This window comes from Microcebus murinus, chromosome X (genome assembly GCF_040939455.1).
Source record: "Microcebus murinus isolate Inina chromosome X, M.murinus_Inina_mat1.0, whole genome shotgun sequence".
NCBI classification, from domain to species: Eukaryota; Metazoa; Chordata; class Mammalia; order Primates; family Cheirogaleidae; genus Microcebus; species Microcebus murinus.
This window is the reverse complement of record NC_134136.1, coordinates 128096959-128114368: the sequence shown is the minus strand read 5'-3', so window position 1 is coordinate 128114368 and position 17410 is coordinate 128096959. Positions and strand designations below refer to the sequence as shown.

General features: G+C 37.7%; 1 protein-coding gene across 1 annotated transcript in view; it reads left to right on the top strand.

Moving 5' to 3' along the window:
- GABRA3 (gamma-aminobutyric acid type A receptor subunit alpha3) overlaps positions 1-17410 on the top strand; it is a 415959-nt gene that overhangs the window by 271528 nt on the left and 127021 nt on the right. The window contains exon 6 of the mRNA XM_020284959.2: positions 9262-9344. Coding sequence (XP_020140548.1) covers positions 9262-9344 — 83 coding nt within the window. The remainder of the gene's footprint in view (positions 1-9261; positions 9345-17410) is intronic.

The window sequence follows — 17410 nt, the reverse complement described above, 5'->3', positions numbered from 1 at the left end:
AATTTAGGTCTATGAAACATCGCTAGTTGATTTTTGCTTATAGTGTGTGGCTAGGGTCTAAGTTAATTAATTAATTTATTTTTTTGCATGTGGATATCAAATTATCCTAGCACCATGTATTGAAAAGGCTATTTTCTCTTCATTGACTTGCCTTGGTACCTTAGTAAAAAATAAATTGACTATAAACATCAAAGTTCATTTCTGAGGCTGGGCATGGTGGCTCATGCCTGTAATCCTAGCACTCTGGGAGGCAGAGGCAGGCGGATCGCTCAAGGTCAGGAGTTCGAAACCAGACTGAGTAAGAGCGAGACCCCATCTCTACTATAAATAGAAAGAAATTGTCAACTAAAAACATATAGAAAAAATTAACCAGGCATGGCGGTGCATGCCTGTAGTCCCAGCTACTCAGAAGGCTGAGGCAGAAGGATCGCTTGATCAAGCCCAGGCGTTTGAGGTTGCTGTGAACTAGGCTGATGCCATGGCACTCAACCCCGGGGAAAGAGTGAGACTCTCTTTCAAAATAAATAAATAAATAAAAGTTCATTTCTGGACTTTTTATTCTTTTCATTGGTCTATATATCTATCTTTAGGTCAAAACTGCACTATATTGATTACTGGAGCTTTACATTGTTTATCTTAAAATTGGGAAGTGAAATTATTCATGATTTTTATTTGAAAGATGCTTTGGCTATTCTAGATTCTTTGTATTCCCCTATAAATTTTTAAATAAGTTGGATTTTTTTACAAAAAGAAAAATTCCTGTGATTTTCAAAGGGAGTGGGTTGAATCTGTAGAGCAATTTGGTGAGAATTGACATCTTAATGATATCAGGTCTCTAAAATCTATGAACACTGAATGTCTGAACATGTCATCTTCACATATAGACAGTTTTGATTTTTGCTTTCTAATCTTTGTCTCACATTCTTTTGCTTGCCTAATTATTTAGACAGCTTTATTGAAATATGATTCACACATCATACAATTCACCCTATTAAAGAGTACAATTAAATGATTTTTAATATATTCGGAGTTGTGTAGCCAAAACTAATATCTAATTTCAGAACATTTTAGCATCTCAAAAAAGAAACTCCATACCCATTAGCAGTCACTCCCCAATTGTTTTCATTTTTGACTGGCTAAAATCTTAAATAAAAAATTGACTAATATTTTTGTTGCTGCTGTGATTGCCTTTGGGGACTTCATAAACTCTTTGCCCAGGCCGATGTCTAGGAGAGTGTTTCCAACTTTTTCCTCTAGAGTTCTAATAGCTTCATATCTTAGGTTTAAGTCTGTTATCCAGCGTGAGTTGGTTTTTGTGAGAGGTGAAAGGTGTGGGTCCTGTTTTAGCCTTCTACAGGTGGCTATCCCGTTTTCCCAGCACCATTTATTGAAGAGAGATTCTTTTCCCAAGCGTATGTTTTTGTCTGCTTTGTCAAAGATGAGATGGCTCTATGAGGATGGTTTTATATCAGGATTCTCACATCTGTTCCACTGGTCAATATTCCTGTTTTTGTGCCAATACCATATTGTTTTAATTACTACAGCTTTGTAGTATAGTTTGATATCTGGCATATTAATGCCTCCCATTTTGTTTTTGTTGCCTAGAATTGCTCTTGATATTCGGGGTCTTCTTTGGTTCCATACGCAAACTACACTTCTGCACAGCCAAAGAAATAGTCATGAAAGTAAACAGACAACCTACAGAATGGGAGAAAATTTTTGCATCCTATGCATCCGATAAGGGACTGATAACTAGAATATACTTAGAACTCACGAAAATTAGGAAGAAAAAATCAAATAACCCCATTAAAAAGTGGGCAAAGGACTTGAACAGAAATTTTTCTAAAGAAGACAGAAGAATGGCAAACAAACATATGAAGAAATGCTCAACATCTCTAATCATCAGGGAAATGCAAATCAAAACCACAATGAGATATCACTTAACCCCAGTGAGAATGGCCTTTATCAAAAAATCTCCAAACAATAAATGCTGGCATGGTTGCGGAGAGAGAGGAACACTCCTACACTGCTGGTTGGACTGCAGACTAGTTCAACCTCTGTGGAAAGCAATATGGAGATACCTTAAAGCGATACAAGTGAATCTACCATTTGATCCAGCAATCCCATTGCTGGGCATCTACCCAAATGATCCAGTGACACTCTACAAAAAAGACACCTGCACTCGAATGTTTATAGCAGCACAATTCATAATTGCAAGGCTGTGGAAACAGCCCAAGTGCCCATCAATCCAAGAATGGATTAATAAAATGTGGTATATGTATACCATGGAGTACTATTCAGCTCTAAGAAACAATGGTGATATAGCACATCTTATATTTTCCTGGTTAGAGCTGGAACCCATACTACTAAGTGAAGTATCCCAAGAATGGAAAAACAAGCACCAGATATATTCTCCAGCAAACTGGTATTAACTGAGTAGCACCTAAGGGAACACATAGGTGCTACAGTAATAAGGTATTGGGGAGGTGGGAGGGGGGAGGGGGCGGGTATATACATACATAATGAGTGAGATGTGCACCATCTGGGGGATGGTCATGATGGAGACTCAGACTTTTGGGGGGAGGGAGGGAAATGGGCATTTATTGAAACCTTAAAATCTGTACCCCCATAATATGCCAAAATAAAAAAAAATTAAAAAAAAAAGGAAGCAAACAAACAAAAAAAAATTGAATAATAGAGAGCCTACATCCTTGCTTGATCTTCGGGGGAAATAACTTAGTATTTCATTATTAATATGATGCTAGATGTGGATTATTTGTAAATGCCTTTACTTCAGAAAGTTGCCTTCTATTTCTAGATTTTTGAGTTTTGAATTATCAAGGGGTGTTAGATTTCATCTCCCTGCTTTTGTCCTCGCCCTCCTGCAATTTATTCTCTGCACTGCTGCCAGAATAATCCTAAAATATTAGCCAGATCTAGTTATCCTTCTGCTTAAAATCTTGCAATGCCTCCATTTTTCACTCAGAGTGAAACCCAAAATATTCTAGGAAGCCTTACACTATCTAGTCCATGCTTTATAGTTTCTTCTTTGAACTCATCTTCTATTAATCTTCCCCTTGATTTCTCTACTACGCCACAGTAGCCTAATTGCCATTCCTTCACCACATTGGGCACACTTCTACCATGGGGCCCTTGCATTAGCTACTCCTTCTAATTTAAATGCTCTTTCCCCAGCTTTCCACAATGCTCATTTGCTCATCTCCTTCAGGTTGTTGCTCAAATATCACCTCCTCAGTGAGGTACTCCCTGAACACCCTACTTAAAATTACAATCCCTTCCCAATACTCTATACCCATATCTTCTTATTTTTCTTCCTGGAGCATATCACCTTTTAATGTACTATATAATTTACTTATTTATCTTGTTTATTTTTTATCTTCCCATACTCAAATGTAAGTTCTAAGTGGGCAACAATCTTGATATTTTTACTGATGTACAGTAGTATCCCCATCTGTGGTTTCACTTTCCGTGGTTTCAGTTACCTGCAGTCAACTGAGGTCTGCAAATACTAAATAGAAAATTCCAGAAATAAACAATTCATAAATTTTAAATTTCTGTCATTCTGAGTAGTGTGATGCAATCTCGGTCATGTTGCCTTGTCCTGCTGGGATGTGAATCCTCCCTTTGTTCAGCATATTCATTAGTCACTTAGTAGCCATCTTGGTTATCAGATCAACTGTCTCGGTATCAAAGTGTTTGTGTTCAAGGAACGCTTATTTTACTTCATAATAGCCACAAAGTGAAAGAATACTGTGCCTAATTTATAAATTAAACTTTGTCATAGGTATGTATGTATAGGGAAATCATAGTATATCTAGGGTTTGATAATATCTGCAGTTTCAGGCATCCACTGGGGGTTTTAGAATGTATCCCTCAGGGAAAAGAGTGGACTACTGTATTTATGTTGTTTAAAACAATACCTGGCATGTAGTAGGTGATCTGTAAATATTTGTTGAATACACCAGCGAGTCAGGAAACTTTTACTCAGCTTTATCCCAGACATGTTGGGTGACTTGGGACAAGTTCCCTTCATTCTGTTTTCTCATATATAAATGATATAAGGGGATAAAATACATGCTTTTGTAAGGCTCGTCCAGCTCTGAAATTCTAGGAAAGGAACTATGGGCCCACTGAAGAGAATAAATTGAGATATTATGTGTTAATGAGTCATATTAAGATACTATTTTGCCTAGAACCCCAGGAATACCTGGATTCTGTCTTGCCCAACCTACACCCCTTCTCTGCAGGATCTTCATAGAAACATATGCCTTTAGGACAGAAAATTCATTCAGTAATTCATTCATTCAGTAAATATTTGTTAAATACCTACAATGTGCTATGTACTACACTAGGCACATGTCAAAGAGAAAATAAGCTTAAAAATCCATAATCTTACAGTAAGGAAAGAAAGAAAATACATGATAAATAGAAAAAAATTATATGGTATGCTGAATGTTAAGTATTATGGAAAATAAAAGAACATGGTTAGGTTTACTACCCACCCTGTGATGGTCACAATAAGCCTCACTTAGAAGATGCTAATTAAGCAAAGACTTGAAAGAAGTGCAGAAATTAGTAATCCAGATATTTGAAAGAAGAGCACTGTAGACAGAAAGCATAGCAAGTACAAAGGTCATGATGTAGGAGAGCCTGGCATGTTGAAAGGGCTGGAGCAGAGTAAGCAGGAATCGAAGCAGGCCAAACCCTGGATTGTGACTGAGGCCCTGTGATCCTAATGTCATATTTTTGAGTGGTCTCTGACCTTTTTGCAAAAAGCCCATTAAAACCTATTAGCAAAAATACAACTAGCTTTAGTAGAACTCCACAAATGAATCCATGAAGAGGGAGAAAGTATGGAAAAGGAAGCAAAAGGGGGAAACTTTTACAGGGTTTGTTTATCTTGTTGACCTGAAGTCAGAGGCAACCATGTCACCTGAAGGCTTTAATTCTGTCTCAATTTTGTGTCTGAAATTATTTTCTTTATGTAATAAAGATAATAATGATAGTGATAATCCTATGGAGTAGATAAAGCTTTTGGCTTCTTTTTTCTGATTTGTGCCTCCCAGCACCCTATAAATCCATGAAGTTATTGAGTCAATAAATGTTGAATGGACGGATGGGATACATAGGGGCAGGAGTTATTATCTCTATTCTTTGTTACAGATGAAGAAACTGAAGTTGAGAAAAGTTCATTCTGTCAACATAAATTCTGACTTATTTTTTCCCTCTAAATATTTTTAGTTATGTTTCCATCTCCACTGTTAATCTTTTAGTTCACATCACTATCCTTTCTTAACTAGACTGCAGTAATAACCACGTCACTGATCTGCCAACTCTGTAGGTGTCATCTCCAGTCCATAATTCAATAAGTTAAATGGCAATTTCCAAGCCATGCCCACTGAGTTATCTTGCAAGATAAATGGTGCTAGAAAGAACATAGTACCTTAATCACAGTCCCCAGAATTATTTTCTTGAAAGACCAATATGATTTTGCCAGTTTTTAGTTCAAGACTTTGAAAGTTGATCTTGCTGAATATGATGCCCACAGCTCTGCAGGATCTGACTCCAGCCTCATCTCCCACTACTTCCCAGCTATCCTCAATCCCAGCCCTCATACACTTCCTTCTAGCACTGCTAGATCACAAATCATCACCCAAATAGGCCAGATTGCTCATGCCTTTGTGCTTTAGCACATGTAATATTCTTTAGAATGTCTTTCGTTGCCTAACCCTACTTTAAGCTTCATCTTAGGTGATCTTGGTCCTATACACAAGGCCTTCTATGATGGCCCCAAGCATAATAATTCCTTCATCTTCTGTGTACCCACAGCGCCCATCATAGAAGTTGATACACTGTGTTTGGGACTGTTTGTGTACATGTATGCTATTTATCTCAGATAGTAATCTCATCAAAGGCTGGGTCCACATATCTTTCCTGATAGCCTATGAGTGCTCTATAAATGTTTGTTAGATGAATGCATGAATGTAAGATATTTGCAGTGAGATTAGGCAGAAAAAAATGGGCCTGGAAGAGAGTAGCTCTAAATAACTTAATTGAATAAAATAATAAATGTATTTTAGCACCTGTGACTGAAGATAGGTACACATTCTCTTCAACTCTAGGTTTAAGAGGCTCTATGTATGTCAGGTCTCTTTTGGAGTCAGTATCTGTCTTGTGGCAGAGACTCTTTTTTCTAGATGTCAAAGCTTTCTGTCAATGACCTGATTGACCTTCAGGGCTGAGAAGAAAATTATTTTACAGATATTAGAAAATGGACTATTTGGAAGAAAACCTTAGATATTGTTAGCCATTGGATGAGTTACAAAACTGAGACCAATAAACACAGCTCTGGAAGGAACTAGCACGAAAATCAAATTCACTTACATTTCAGTCAGCCAGGCTCTAGGTGGCCTACTGTTCAGCATCTCCAATCCTGCCTGATTGCTAAAGCTGATGGATGTGTAACAACCTCACAAATGATCAGAACAGCAATACTAGTATAAATTGCTCACAGCAGGCGAACTAAAGCAAATGTGCCCAGGTGTTTATTAGCAAGAATCCTGGACTGGAAGGCAGAAACCAATTATGTGCCCTTCAGCAAATAGTCACTCATCTCTTATTTTCAATATCCCCATTTAAACAGTAAGAGGTTGGAACTAGATGGCAAGTGCCCTCGCAGTTCCAACTAATCCCTTGGATATTTAAAAAATTTCCATGTATCTTGCACAAAAGCTCAATTTTCAAGCTAGCTGCAATATCCCACCAAACTGACCTTTATTCTTAAGGCATAAAGGGGGTTTTGTGACTTTAAGAACCAGACACAACAGAAATGTTTTTTCACTGAAAAACATGCTCCTTGTGTTGGACACTGAAAAGATTCCATGAGAGTTTAATAAAGAAAATTGTGTTCCTTCTCTACACTTATGTTATTATTTCCAAGATACTGCCTCTTAGTAATGCCAAGGGGAAATTACTTTATGTCTACCCAGCAGTTCTGGGGATGTGAAGAATAAGACAACAACAATTAGATTTATCACGGCGGGATACAAAAGTAGTGATTTCTGATTAGGAGCAGAGCTGATTTATAATAACTTTTCTATCTTCATTCCCATCCTCTTCTTGTCCATTCCACCTAAGCACAGAGCAGAGAGGAAAAAGAAGATGTTTGTGGGGGCAGGGTAGTTCACAAGCCAAATTATTCTGTGCTCTTTTCATTGATTCTTAAACACATCCTAATGCTCTCTGACCTTCTGCATCATACTGTCTTCCCTTCTTGCCCTCCCTGTCTCCCTCTACCTAGCTAGGACTTTCAATATCCCTTTAAGCTTTTTATGCAATAGAAAGCACTTTGGACCCAGGCTAACGATGTCCTCAACTCCTGCCCTGTGTCAATATTTAACTGCATATGTGAGTGTTATCTTTCTCCTCCTATACTGGTAATCACTGTCAAGGCAGAAATTGTGCTTGTGTCTCTGGTTCTTCCTTCTTTTCTTGGTATTATCACATAACTACCTTATTCATAGAAAAGGCTTGCTCAAAGGTAACCAGAGATAATTAGAGCATCTTTTATATGACTGAAAGATTCCTGAGGAGCTGAGAAAACATTTGTTCTCTGATGAATAGAAGATAGCTGGTGTAGAAAGAACACTGGATTTGCACTCTGGTTTTCTATGTTTTGTGACTCTGAAAAAAAATTACTTTAACTTCATGAATTCTTAGCTCTGAAATAAGGATGGTAATAATGCCTGCAATATGTCCCTCACAAGGTTATTATGGGGAGAAAATGGGATAAATAGCACCCTTGGTTCCAGACAACCAGGGTCCCTACATCATAAATGTTAGGGGCAAGCCTGAATAGGATTATCTATGACAGTGTGCCTTAGAAGTTGTAGCATGCTGTGAACATCTCATGGGTTATTAGCAATGATCATTGTAATGATAACAATTATGCATTGAACCTCCTGTGCCTTCCTAGACATGTAGATGTCTGTAATTTGACAATAAATATCTCCTGGTATCTCACTCTCATAAACCAAAGAGAAACAGTGTTAAGCAGCAATATCCCAGGAATATTTTCTTCCTAAGATCTTGCTTACTGACATTGTTACAGTAGCACTGGGATTGAGGAGAATAAGAAATTGGGACCCTATACGTGGGATTCTTTACAGGCATTTCTTTATTTATTGCTTCAACAAGACACTTCCCCATCTCCAGTAATTGCCTAGAAATCATATATATTCCTCTAACTCTCATATATTGATGTTTTATTAAGCAGGAATTCTTATCCTTAGTAGTACTTGGGTCCTGAAATGGTCTAGGTGGAGGTATATGTCTAAGGGAGGAAGATACTAGAGGAATCAGTGACACTGTAATTTTTGCTATGTGGGTCTCATTTCTACACAGGAGGCTACCATCTAGGCCAGGGAAAGTTGGTCATCAAAACATTTGAAAGAAACCAGAGGGGAAACCTTGGAATAAATTATTATACAGGATAACACAGGGAAATGAGTATGTGGACATGGCAAATCATACTCCATCTAGATTTCCATTGAGGAATCCATGCATAATTTTTCTCACATGTTGCCTGCGTTGGGAAAGCATGATCTCTTTACACTTGACCTCTGAAGTTTCTGAAGCCCTCTATTACCTTTGCATTTTTGTTTGAAGCGATCAGTTGCTGCATGTGTGTGTATATATCTGTGCACTTGTGTTCTCCAAGAACAGTGTCTTTCAACAAAGCAATAGCAGTCCCTGTGAGCAGCAGAGTTGTCTTTTGCATCTGTTCATTTTCAGGGTAAAGATATTCTTTCTACATATCTCTCTTCTCCAGTGCAATCTTTAAATTGGTTAACTCATACAATAGCCTGCTGAGAAGAATTATTTCAGAAATAATTAAACTGTGATCAGGAGCGAATGAGTCAGAACCTGGTATTTCCAGGCTTCTTGGGGGGTGGCTAAGGAAGTAGAGTTAGGGCAGATAATTTATATTTGTTTTTCTAAAGGTGATAGAGTAGGATTCCGATCTGATCTGAAAATCTGAATACCAAATGCTGCTTTGAGAGGCTATCTAGTTCCTTTAATCCATCCCTTATGTATATAAAGACTTGAAACTCACTGAACCTAAGCAAACAAAATCCCCTGTAATTCTTAGGATCACACCATCGTTGCTGAGGAACTCAGGTCTATGATTAATAACATTTATTTTAGATTAATTGCATTCTCTGTTCACCTTTCTTTTAGGTTAACAATTCATGCTGAGTGTCCCATGCATTTGGAAGATTTTCCCATGGATGTGCATGCCTGCCCACTGAAGTTTGGAAGCTGTATGTATTTTCTCATTTGTTTCCTTCCAGTCTTCCAAAAGAAACATAACATATTCTATTGTGTCTACTAGGAGTTTCTAAAGCTGAGGCCTTTAATCCAGGCTGGTATGGGAGTGGGTCACAGGAGTAGGGGTAAACAGTGTAAACTGATTGGGGGTAAACTGAGTATGGGTAAACTGATCAGGAGATTTAGTATTTAATAGAATTTTCTTTCTAAGCAGCTAACCTCATTTTACTATTTCAGACTAATTTTTCTGTCATTATATTGAAACATTAACATATGTATCCTAAATTGCCCAAAGGCCAGAGCAAGATAGAACTGATATAGAATACAGTAGCTGCTTCCTAAGGACAAGATATATCAAACGGAATGTATTTATTTATTTTTAAATGTCTATCCTATCTACATCTTCACATACCTCTGTCCAATTCTCAACAGCAAATCATAAGCAGGAAGAGACTCCAAAGACTTTCTCATTTTTTAGAATATTGCCTTTCCCAATAGCTATAAATCTTATAGAGATAGTAGTAGATATATAGCCCATTTTCAAATGACTAGGAAAGTCAAAATTGAATAGAATTTGAGTATGTTTTTCAATCTAAGAATTTAAGAGAAAGTTTCATATAGGGAGTCATCAGAGTAATATATCAAGATATGTGTTGATCCTGTCTAAATTGAATTTAGCTCTGTGTTTTGAAATAGAGCATTTGAAAATATCCAAATAATTAAGTGTGATGTATTTTTCAATCATTAGTTTGTCAAATATATACTGATTGTCTCCCATGTTCCAGGCTCTATTCTAAGAGCTTGGAATTAATCCATTAATAAAAACCCTTGCCCTTGTGGAGCTTATATTATATAGAGGACAGTGACAGTGAAAGATAAAATCAACAACAAATGAAAAAGTGAAGTATAAAGTATGTTGTAAAGTGAGAAAAACCATGGCAAAACACAAAAGTACTACAGAATCAGGGAAATCCTCCACCTAGGCAAGCACTAGTCATACAATTGAAATTGAAAGTAGGGTGATCAGAATCATCCTACTTTTTTTTTAAAGTGACATTTTTTTTTAATTTCAGCATATTATGGGGGTACAGATTTCAAGGTTTCAATAAATGCCCTTTCCCTCCCTCCCCCCACAAGTCTGAGTTTCCAGCATGACCATCCCCCAGATGGTGCACATCTCACTCATTATGTATATATATACCCGCCCCCTCCCCCCTGCCCAATACCCTATTACTGTAGTACCTATGTGTCCACTTAGGTGCTATTCAGTTAATACCAGTTTACTGGTGAATATATCTGGTGCTTGTTTTTCCATTCTTGGGATACTTCACTTAGTAGTATGGGTTCCAGCTCTAACCAGGAAAATATAAGATGTGCTATATCACCATTGTTTCTTAGAGCTGAATAGTACTCCATGGTATACATATACCACATTTTATTAATCGATTAATGGATTGATGGGCACTTGGGCTGTTTCCACAGCTTTGCAGTTATGAATTGTGCTGCTATAAACATTCGAGTGCAGGTGTCTTTTTTGTAGAGTGTCATTGGATCATTTGGGTAGATGCCCAGCAATGGGATTGCTGGATCAAATGGTAGATTCACTTGCATGGCTTTAAGGTATCTCCATATTGCTTTCCACAGAGGTTGAACTACTTTGCAGTCCCACTAGCAGTGTAGGAGTGTTCCTCTCTCTCCGCATCCACACCAGCATTTGTTATTTGGAGACTTTTTGATAAAGGCCATTCTTACTGGAGTTAAGTGATATCTCATTGTAGTTTTGATTTGCATTTCCCTGATGATTAGAGTTGATGAGCATTTTTTCATATGTCTGTTGGCCATTCTTCTGTCTTCTTTAGAAAAGTTTCTGTTCAAGTCCTTTGCCCACTTTTTAATAGGGTTATTTGATTTTTTCATGCTGATTTTTGTGAGTTCTAAGTATATTCTAGTTATCAGCCCTTTATCGGATACGTAGGATGCAAAACTTTTCTCCCATTCTGTAGGTCATCTGTTTATTTTCATGACTGTTTCTTTGGTTGTGCAGAAGCTTTGTAGTTTGATCATGTCCCATTTATTTATTTTCGTTGCTGCTTTGATTGCCTTTGGGGACTTCTTCATAAACTCTTTGCCTAGGCCGATGTCTAGGAGAGTGTTTCCAACATTTTGCTCTAGAATTCTAATAGTTTCATACCTTAGGTTTAAGTCTGTTATCCAGCGTGAGTTGATTTTTGTGAGAGGTGAAAGATGTGGGTCCTGTTTTAGCCTTCTACAAGTGGCTATCCAGTTTTCCCAGCACCATTTATTGAAAAGGGATTCTTTTCCCCAGCGTATGTTTTTGTCTGCTTTGTCAAAGATTAGATGGCTACATGAGGATGGTTTCATATTAGGATTCTCACATCTGTTCCACTGGTCCATATTTCTATTTTTGTGCCAATACCATATTGATTTAATTACTACAGTTTTGTAGTATAGGTTGATATCTGGCATATTAATGCCTCCCATTTTGTTTTTGTTGCCTAGAATTGCTCTTGATATTCGGGGTCTTCTTTGGTTCAATACGAAGCATAAAATTATTTTTTCTATATCTGTGAAGAATGCTGATGGGATTTTAATAGGTATTGCATTGAATCTGTAGATCAGTTTGGGTAGTATAGACATTTTAATGATGTTGAGTCTGCCGATCCACAAGCATGGAATGGATTTCCATCTGTTTACATCCTATGCTATTTCCTTCCTTAGTGTTTCATAGTTCTCCCTGTAGAGGTCTTTTACCTCCTTGGTTAAGTATACTTCTAGGTACTTTAATTTCTTTGTTACTATTGTGAAGGGTATTGAGTCTTTAATTTTGTTCTCAATTTGATTGTTGTTGGCGTATACGAAGGCCTCTGATTTCTGTGTATTGATTTTGTATCCTGAGACTATTAACAGAAATGTTAAGGAATTAAAGGGGTTAACAATGCAAATATCTGAGAAAATTGTGCTCCAGGTAGAACGAACAAGCAGGAAAAATACCTTAAGTCAGGGAAGTATTTGGCTTGTTCAGAAAATATCAAAGTAGCCAATGTGGCTGGCAAGAGTGAGGAAGAGGGAGAGGGCAAGGACAGGGTGAGACCAAACCAGGGCTAGGCCAACTAGAGTCTTGTAGGCTATTAAAGGGTTTTGAATTATATTCTTAGGGAAAATGGAAGTGATTGGAATATTTTGGACAAAGACATGGCATTATCTGGCTTATGTTTTAAAGAATTACTAGAGATTTTTAAAATAAGTAGATGAAGGACCAAAGCAGGAAGTCCAGTTAGGAGTTTATTGCAATATTTCAGGTGAGAGATGATGATGGCTCAGATCAGAGTGATGATAGTAATAAAAGTGATGAGAAGTGGCCTGATTCTGGGTACATTATAAAGGGAGATCCAACAGGATCACCCAATGGATTAGATATAGCATATTATAAAAAGTGAGAACTGAACGGTGACTTGTAGATTTTTGTCCTAATGAATTTCCTATTAAATGAGATGAATATTACTTCCCTTCTGAGTAGGACAGAGTTGTTTGTCAGTGAACAGTGCTCCCTTCATGAACAACTAGAAAACCTAGAACTGTAGAATCAATAAAGGTTGAAGAGATTAAAATTCTGGAGAAAGGGGAGAACCTGTCACAGATGAATTTGTGACCTGCAGCTTCTTCATCCATGGGGGCACTTGCTTCTTCTTGTAGTGGATTGCAGCTTAGATTGGAGTCACAGATATAGGGCTGATAATGGTGGATAGGGAAAAAAAAAACAGCAATGATTTTGATGGTCATACAGGGAGGGCTAGGATGACAAAAGTAGAGCTCTAAAAGGTCTCATATTCTTGGCCGATACCCCCCTCAACACAATCAGTGAATTTTGATTTTGCACACAGCATGGTGCCAAAAAGTAATATGAAAAACTCTGTAAAGGAGAGCTGCCTTTCCTGTATTTTCCCAATGCTACAAAAAAAAAAAAAAAAAAGAAAAGAAAGAAAGAAAGAAAATGAAGAAGAGGAGGAAGAGGAGGTAGAGGAAGAGGAAAGGAGAAGACATGCCAGGCTATCCATTTAAAATCTTAGAGAGCTATATCCTAGTTACTAAGGAACAGCAGAGATAGACCAGATTTAACCTAAACTATAACCCAGCCCAGTTGCAGCAATCTCCACCTTTTTGGCACCAAAGACCAGTTTCATGGAAAACAGGACCAGGGAGGTGGTGGGGAGGCAGGAGGTGGAGCTCAGGTGGTGATGTGAAAGGTGGGGAGTGGCTATAAATACAAATGAAGCTCAGCTGGCTCTCCTGCAGCCACAGTTAACCCACAGCTCCTCACTTCCTGCTGTGCAGAGGGTTGGGATTTGCGGGGGGGGGGGGGGGGGGGGGGGGACAGCAGGAGTTCAGGCAGTGAGTGATGCAGCTGGGTTCCTAACAACCAAGGGTTCGGGACCGCAGCTTTATGGGATTAAGATGACAATTCTTGGCTGGGCGCGGTGGCTCACGCCTGTAATCCTAGCTCTTGGGAGGCCGAGGCGGGCGGATTGCTCAAGGTCAGGAGTTCAAAACCAGCCTGAGCAAGAGCGAGACCCCGTCTCTACTATAAATAGAAAGAAATTAATTGGCCAACTGATATATATATGTAAAAAATTAGCTGGGCATGGTGGCGCATGCCTGTAGTCCCAGCTACGGGAGGCTGAGGCAGGAGGATCGCTGGAGCCCAGGAGTTTGAGGTTGCTGTGAGCTAGGCTGACGCCACGGCACTCACTCTAGCCTGGGCAACAAAGCGAGACTCTGTCTCAAAAAAAATAAAAAAAAAAAAAAAAAAAAAAAAGATGACAATTCTTCCACACTATCTGTTCAGCAAAGGCAAGAATGAAGCCTCTCTGGTGTAAGAGAGACTTCTATTTGAAAATGCTGCAGTTTAATACACAATGTTTGGAATTAATAAAAATCATTATTTATACGAATAGGCAGGGCAATAAATCCTAGATTTAAAAAACAAAAATAAAGAAACAGACCTACAGAAGATCCAGATATCAGAGTTTATAGACAAGGACTTTGAAGACTATGGCTAATACGTTCAAGAGAAAAAGATGAAAGGATGACTAGAATGGATAAAAGATAGAGAATTTCAACAGAGAATTGGAATCTAGAAAGAAGAATAAATTAGAAATTACTTATATAAAGTACAATATCTAAAATTCAGAATTCAGTGGATAGTTTAAGAAGCAAAAGATTAGATATGAAAAATGAGTAAACAGAAAATAGCAAAACTGAAGCACAGAAAGACAAAATATAGAAAAGGGTAAAACACATGTGGAACATAGTAAAAGAAATTGCAATGTATAATTTTGCCCAAGGAAAACAGGTAGAGAAAGGAGCAAAAGCAATAATTAAACAGTTAAAGACCAATCATTTAAAAACTGAAGAATATTATCAATCTAAAGATGCAAGAAGTCGTGCAAACACCAAGAAGGATAAATACAAATAAAATAATGCTGATTCTAAAGTTTATATGGAAATATTAAAGTGCCAAGAATAGCTAAGACAATCTTGAAGAAGAATAAAGCGGGGAAATTTACAATCAAATCTCATTCAATACCAGATATCTAGATCTATTTTAAAGCTATAGTAATTCAGACAAGGCATTATTATTGCAAAGATAGACAAATATACTAATGGGCCAGAATAGAAAAATGAATGAGAGAGAGAGAGAGAGAAGAGAGGGAAAGATAGATTGGTCTTGACTCTCATCTCGCATACTGAATAAAAGTAAATTCCAGATGGATTGAAGATCTAAATGTGAATGAGTGAAAGGTAAAACAATAAAGCTCTTAGAAGAAAACATAAAAGAGTATCTTCATGATCTTGGAAGAGGTAGAGATTGTTTAAACAGAATGTAGAATAGCATTAACCATAAAGGCAAAAGAAGATTACTTGAAACATATTAAAAATTAAGGCATTTTCTTTATTAAAAGACCATTAAGATAGTGAAGAGGCAAACTACAGGGTGGGAAAAAACATTTGTATCGTGTATATGTAACAAGGGACTCAAAGCCATAAGACTTCCTACAAATCTATAAAAAGTATCGAAAACTTCAATAGAAAAAAGGCAAAGTCTTGAATAGGCACCTTATAAAGCAGACTTTTCCAATTTCTCTCTCTCTCTCTCTCCCCTCTCCCTCCCTCTCTCTCTCTCTCTCTCTCTCTCTCTCATGTACACACACACACACACACACACACACACACACACGCGCGCAGACAATGACTGACTACATTAGTCAGCAGGAAAATGTGGATTAGAATCCAAAGCCTATGACTACATACCCACTAGAATGACTAAAATGAAAAAGACAGAAACTACCACTTGTTGGTGAGGATGTGGAGCAAATCTGTGCTCTCATGCACTACTGATAAGAATGTAAATTTGTTCTATATCTGTGAAGAATGCTGATGGGATTTTAATAGGTATTGCATTGAATCTGTAGATCAGTTTGGGTAGTATAGACATTTTGATGATATTGAGTCTGCCGATCCACGAGCATGGTATGAATTTCCATCTGTTTACATCCTCTGCTATTTCCTTCTTCAGTGTTTCATAGTTCTCCCTGTAGAGGTCTTTTACCTCCTTGGTTAAGTATATTCCTAGGTACTTTAATTACTTTGTTGCTATTGTGAAGGGAATTGAGTCTTTGATTTGGTTCTCAATTAGATTGTTGTTGGCGTATATGAATGCCTCTGATTTCTGTGTATTGATTTTGTATCCTGAGACTTTACTAAATTCATTGATCAGTTCCAGGAGTTTCTTGGTTGAATCTTTGGGGTTTTCTAGATACAATATCATATCATCAGAAACAGTAAAAGTTTGATCTCTTCTGCCCCTATTTGGACACCTTTGATTCCATTTTCCTGTCTGATTGCTGTAGCCAAGACTTCCAGCACTATGTTGAACAGAAGTGGAGATAGTGGGCAGCCTTGTCTGGTTCCAGTTCTAAGTGGGAATGATTTCAATTTTTCCCCATTCAGTATGATGTTGGCTATAATTTTACACTTCGTATGGAACCAAAGAAGACCCCGAATATCAAGAGCAATTCTAGGCAACAAAAACAAAATGGGAGGCATTAATATGCCAGATATCAAACTATACTACAAAGCTATAGTAATTAAATCTATATGGTATTGGCACAAAAATAGGAATATTGACCAGTGGAACAGATGTGAGAATCCTGATATAAAGCCATCCTCATATAGCCATCTAATCTTTGACAAAGCAGACAAAAACATACGCTGGGGAAAATAATCCCTTTTCAATAAATGGTGCTGGGAAAACTGCATAGCCACCTGTAGAAGGCTAAAACAGGACCCACACCTTTCACCTCTCACAAAAACCAACTCACGCTGAATAACAGACCTAAACCTAAGGTATGACACTATTAGAACTCTAGAGGAAAAAGTTGGAAACACTCTCCTAGACATCGGCCTGGGCAAAGAGTTTATGAAGAAGTCCTCAAAGGCAATCACAGCAGCAACAAAAAGAAATAAATGGGACATGGTCAAACTACAAAGCTTCTGCACAGCCAAAGAAATAGTCATGAAAGTAAACCGACAACCTACAGAAAGGGAGAAAATATTTGCATCCTATGTATCCGATAAGGGACTGATAACTAGAATATACTTAGAACTCACGAAAATCAGGAAGAAAAAATCAAATAACCCGATTAAAAAGTGGGCAAAGGACTTGAACAGAAACTTTTCTAAAGAAGACAGAAGAATGGCCAATAAACATATGAAAAAGTGCTCAACATCTCTAATCATCAGGGAAATGCAAATCAAAACCACAATGAGATATCACTTAACTCCAGTGAGAATGGCCTTTATCAAAAAGTCTCCAAACAATAAATGCTGGCGCAGTTGCGGAGAGAGAGGAACACTCCTACACTGCTGGTGGGACTGCAGACTAGTTCAACCTCTGTGGAAAGCAATATGGAGATACCTTAAAGCGATACAAGTGTATCTACCATTTGATCCAGCAATCCCATTGCTGGGCATCTACCCA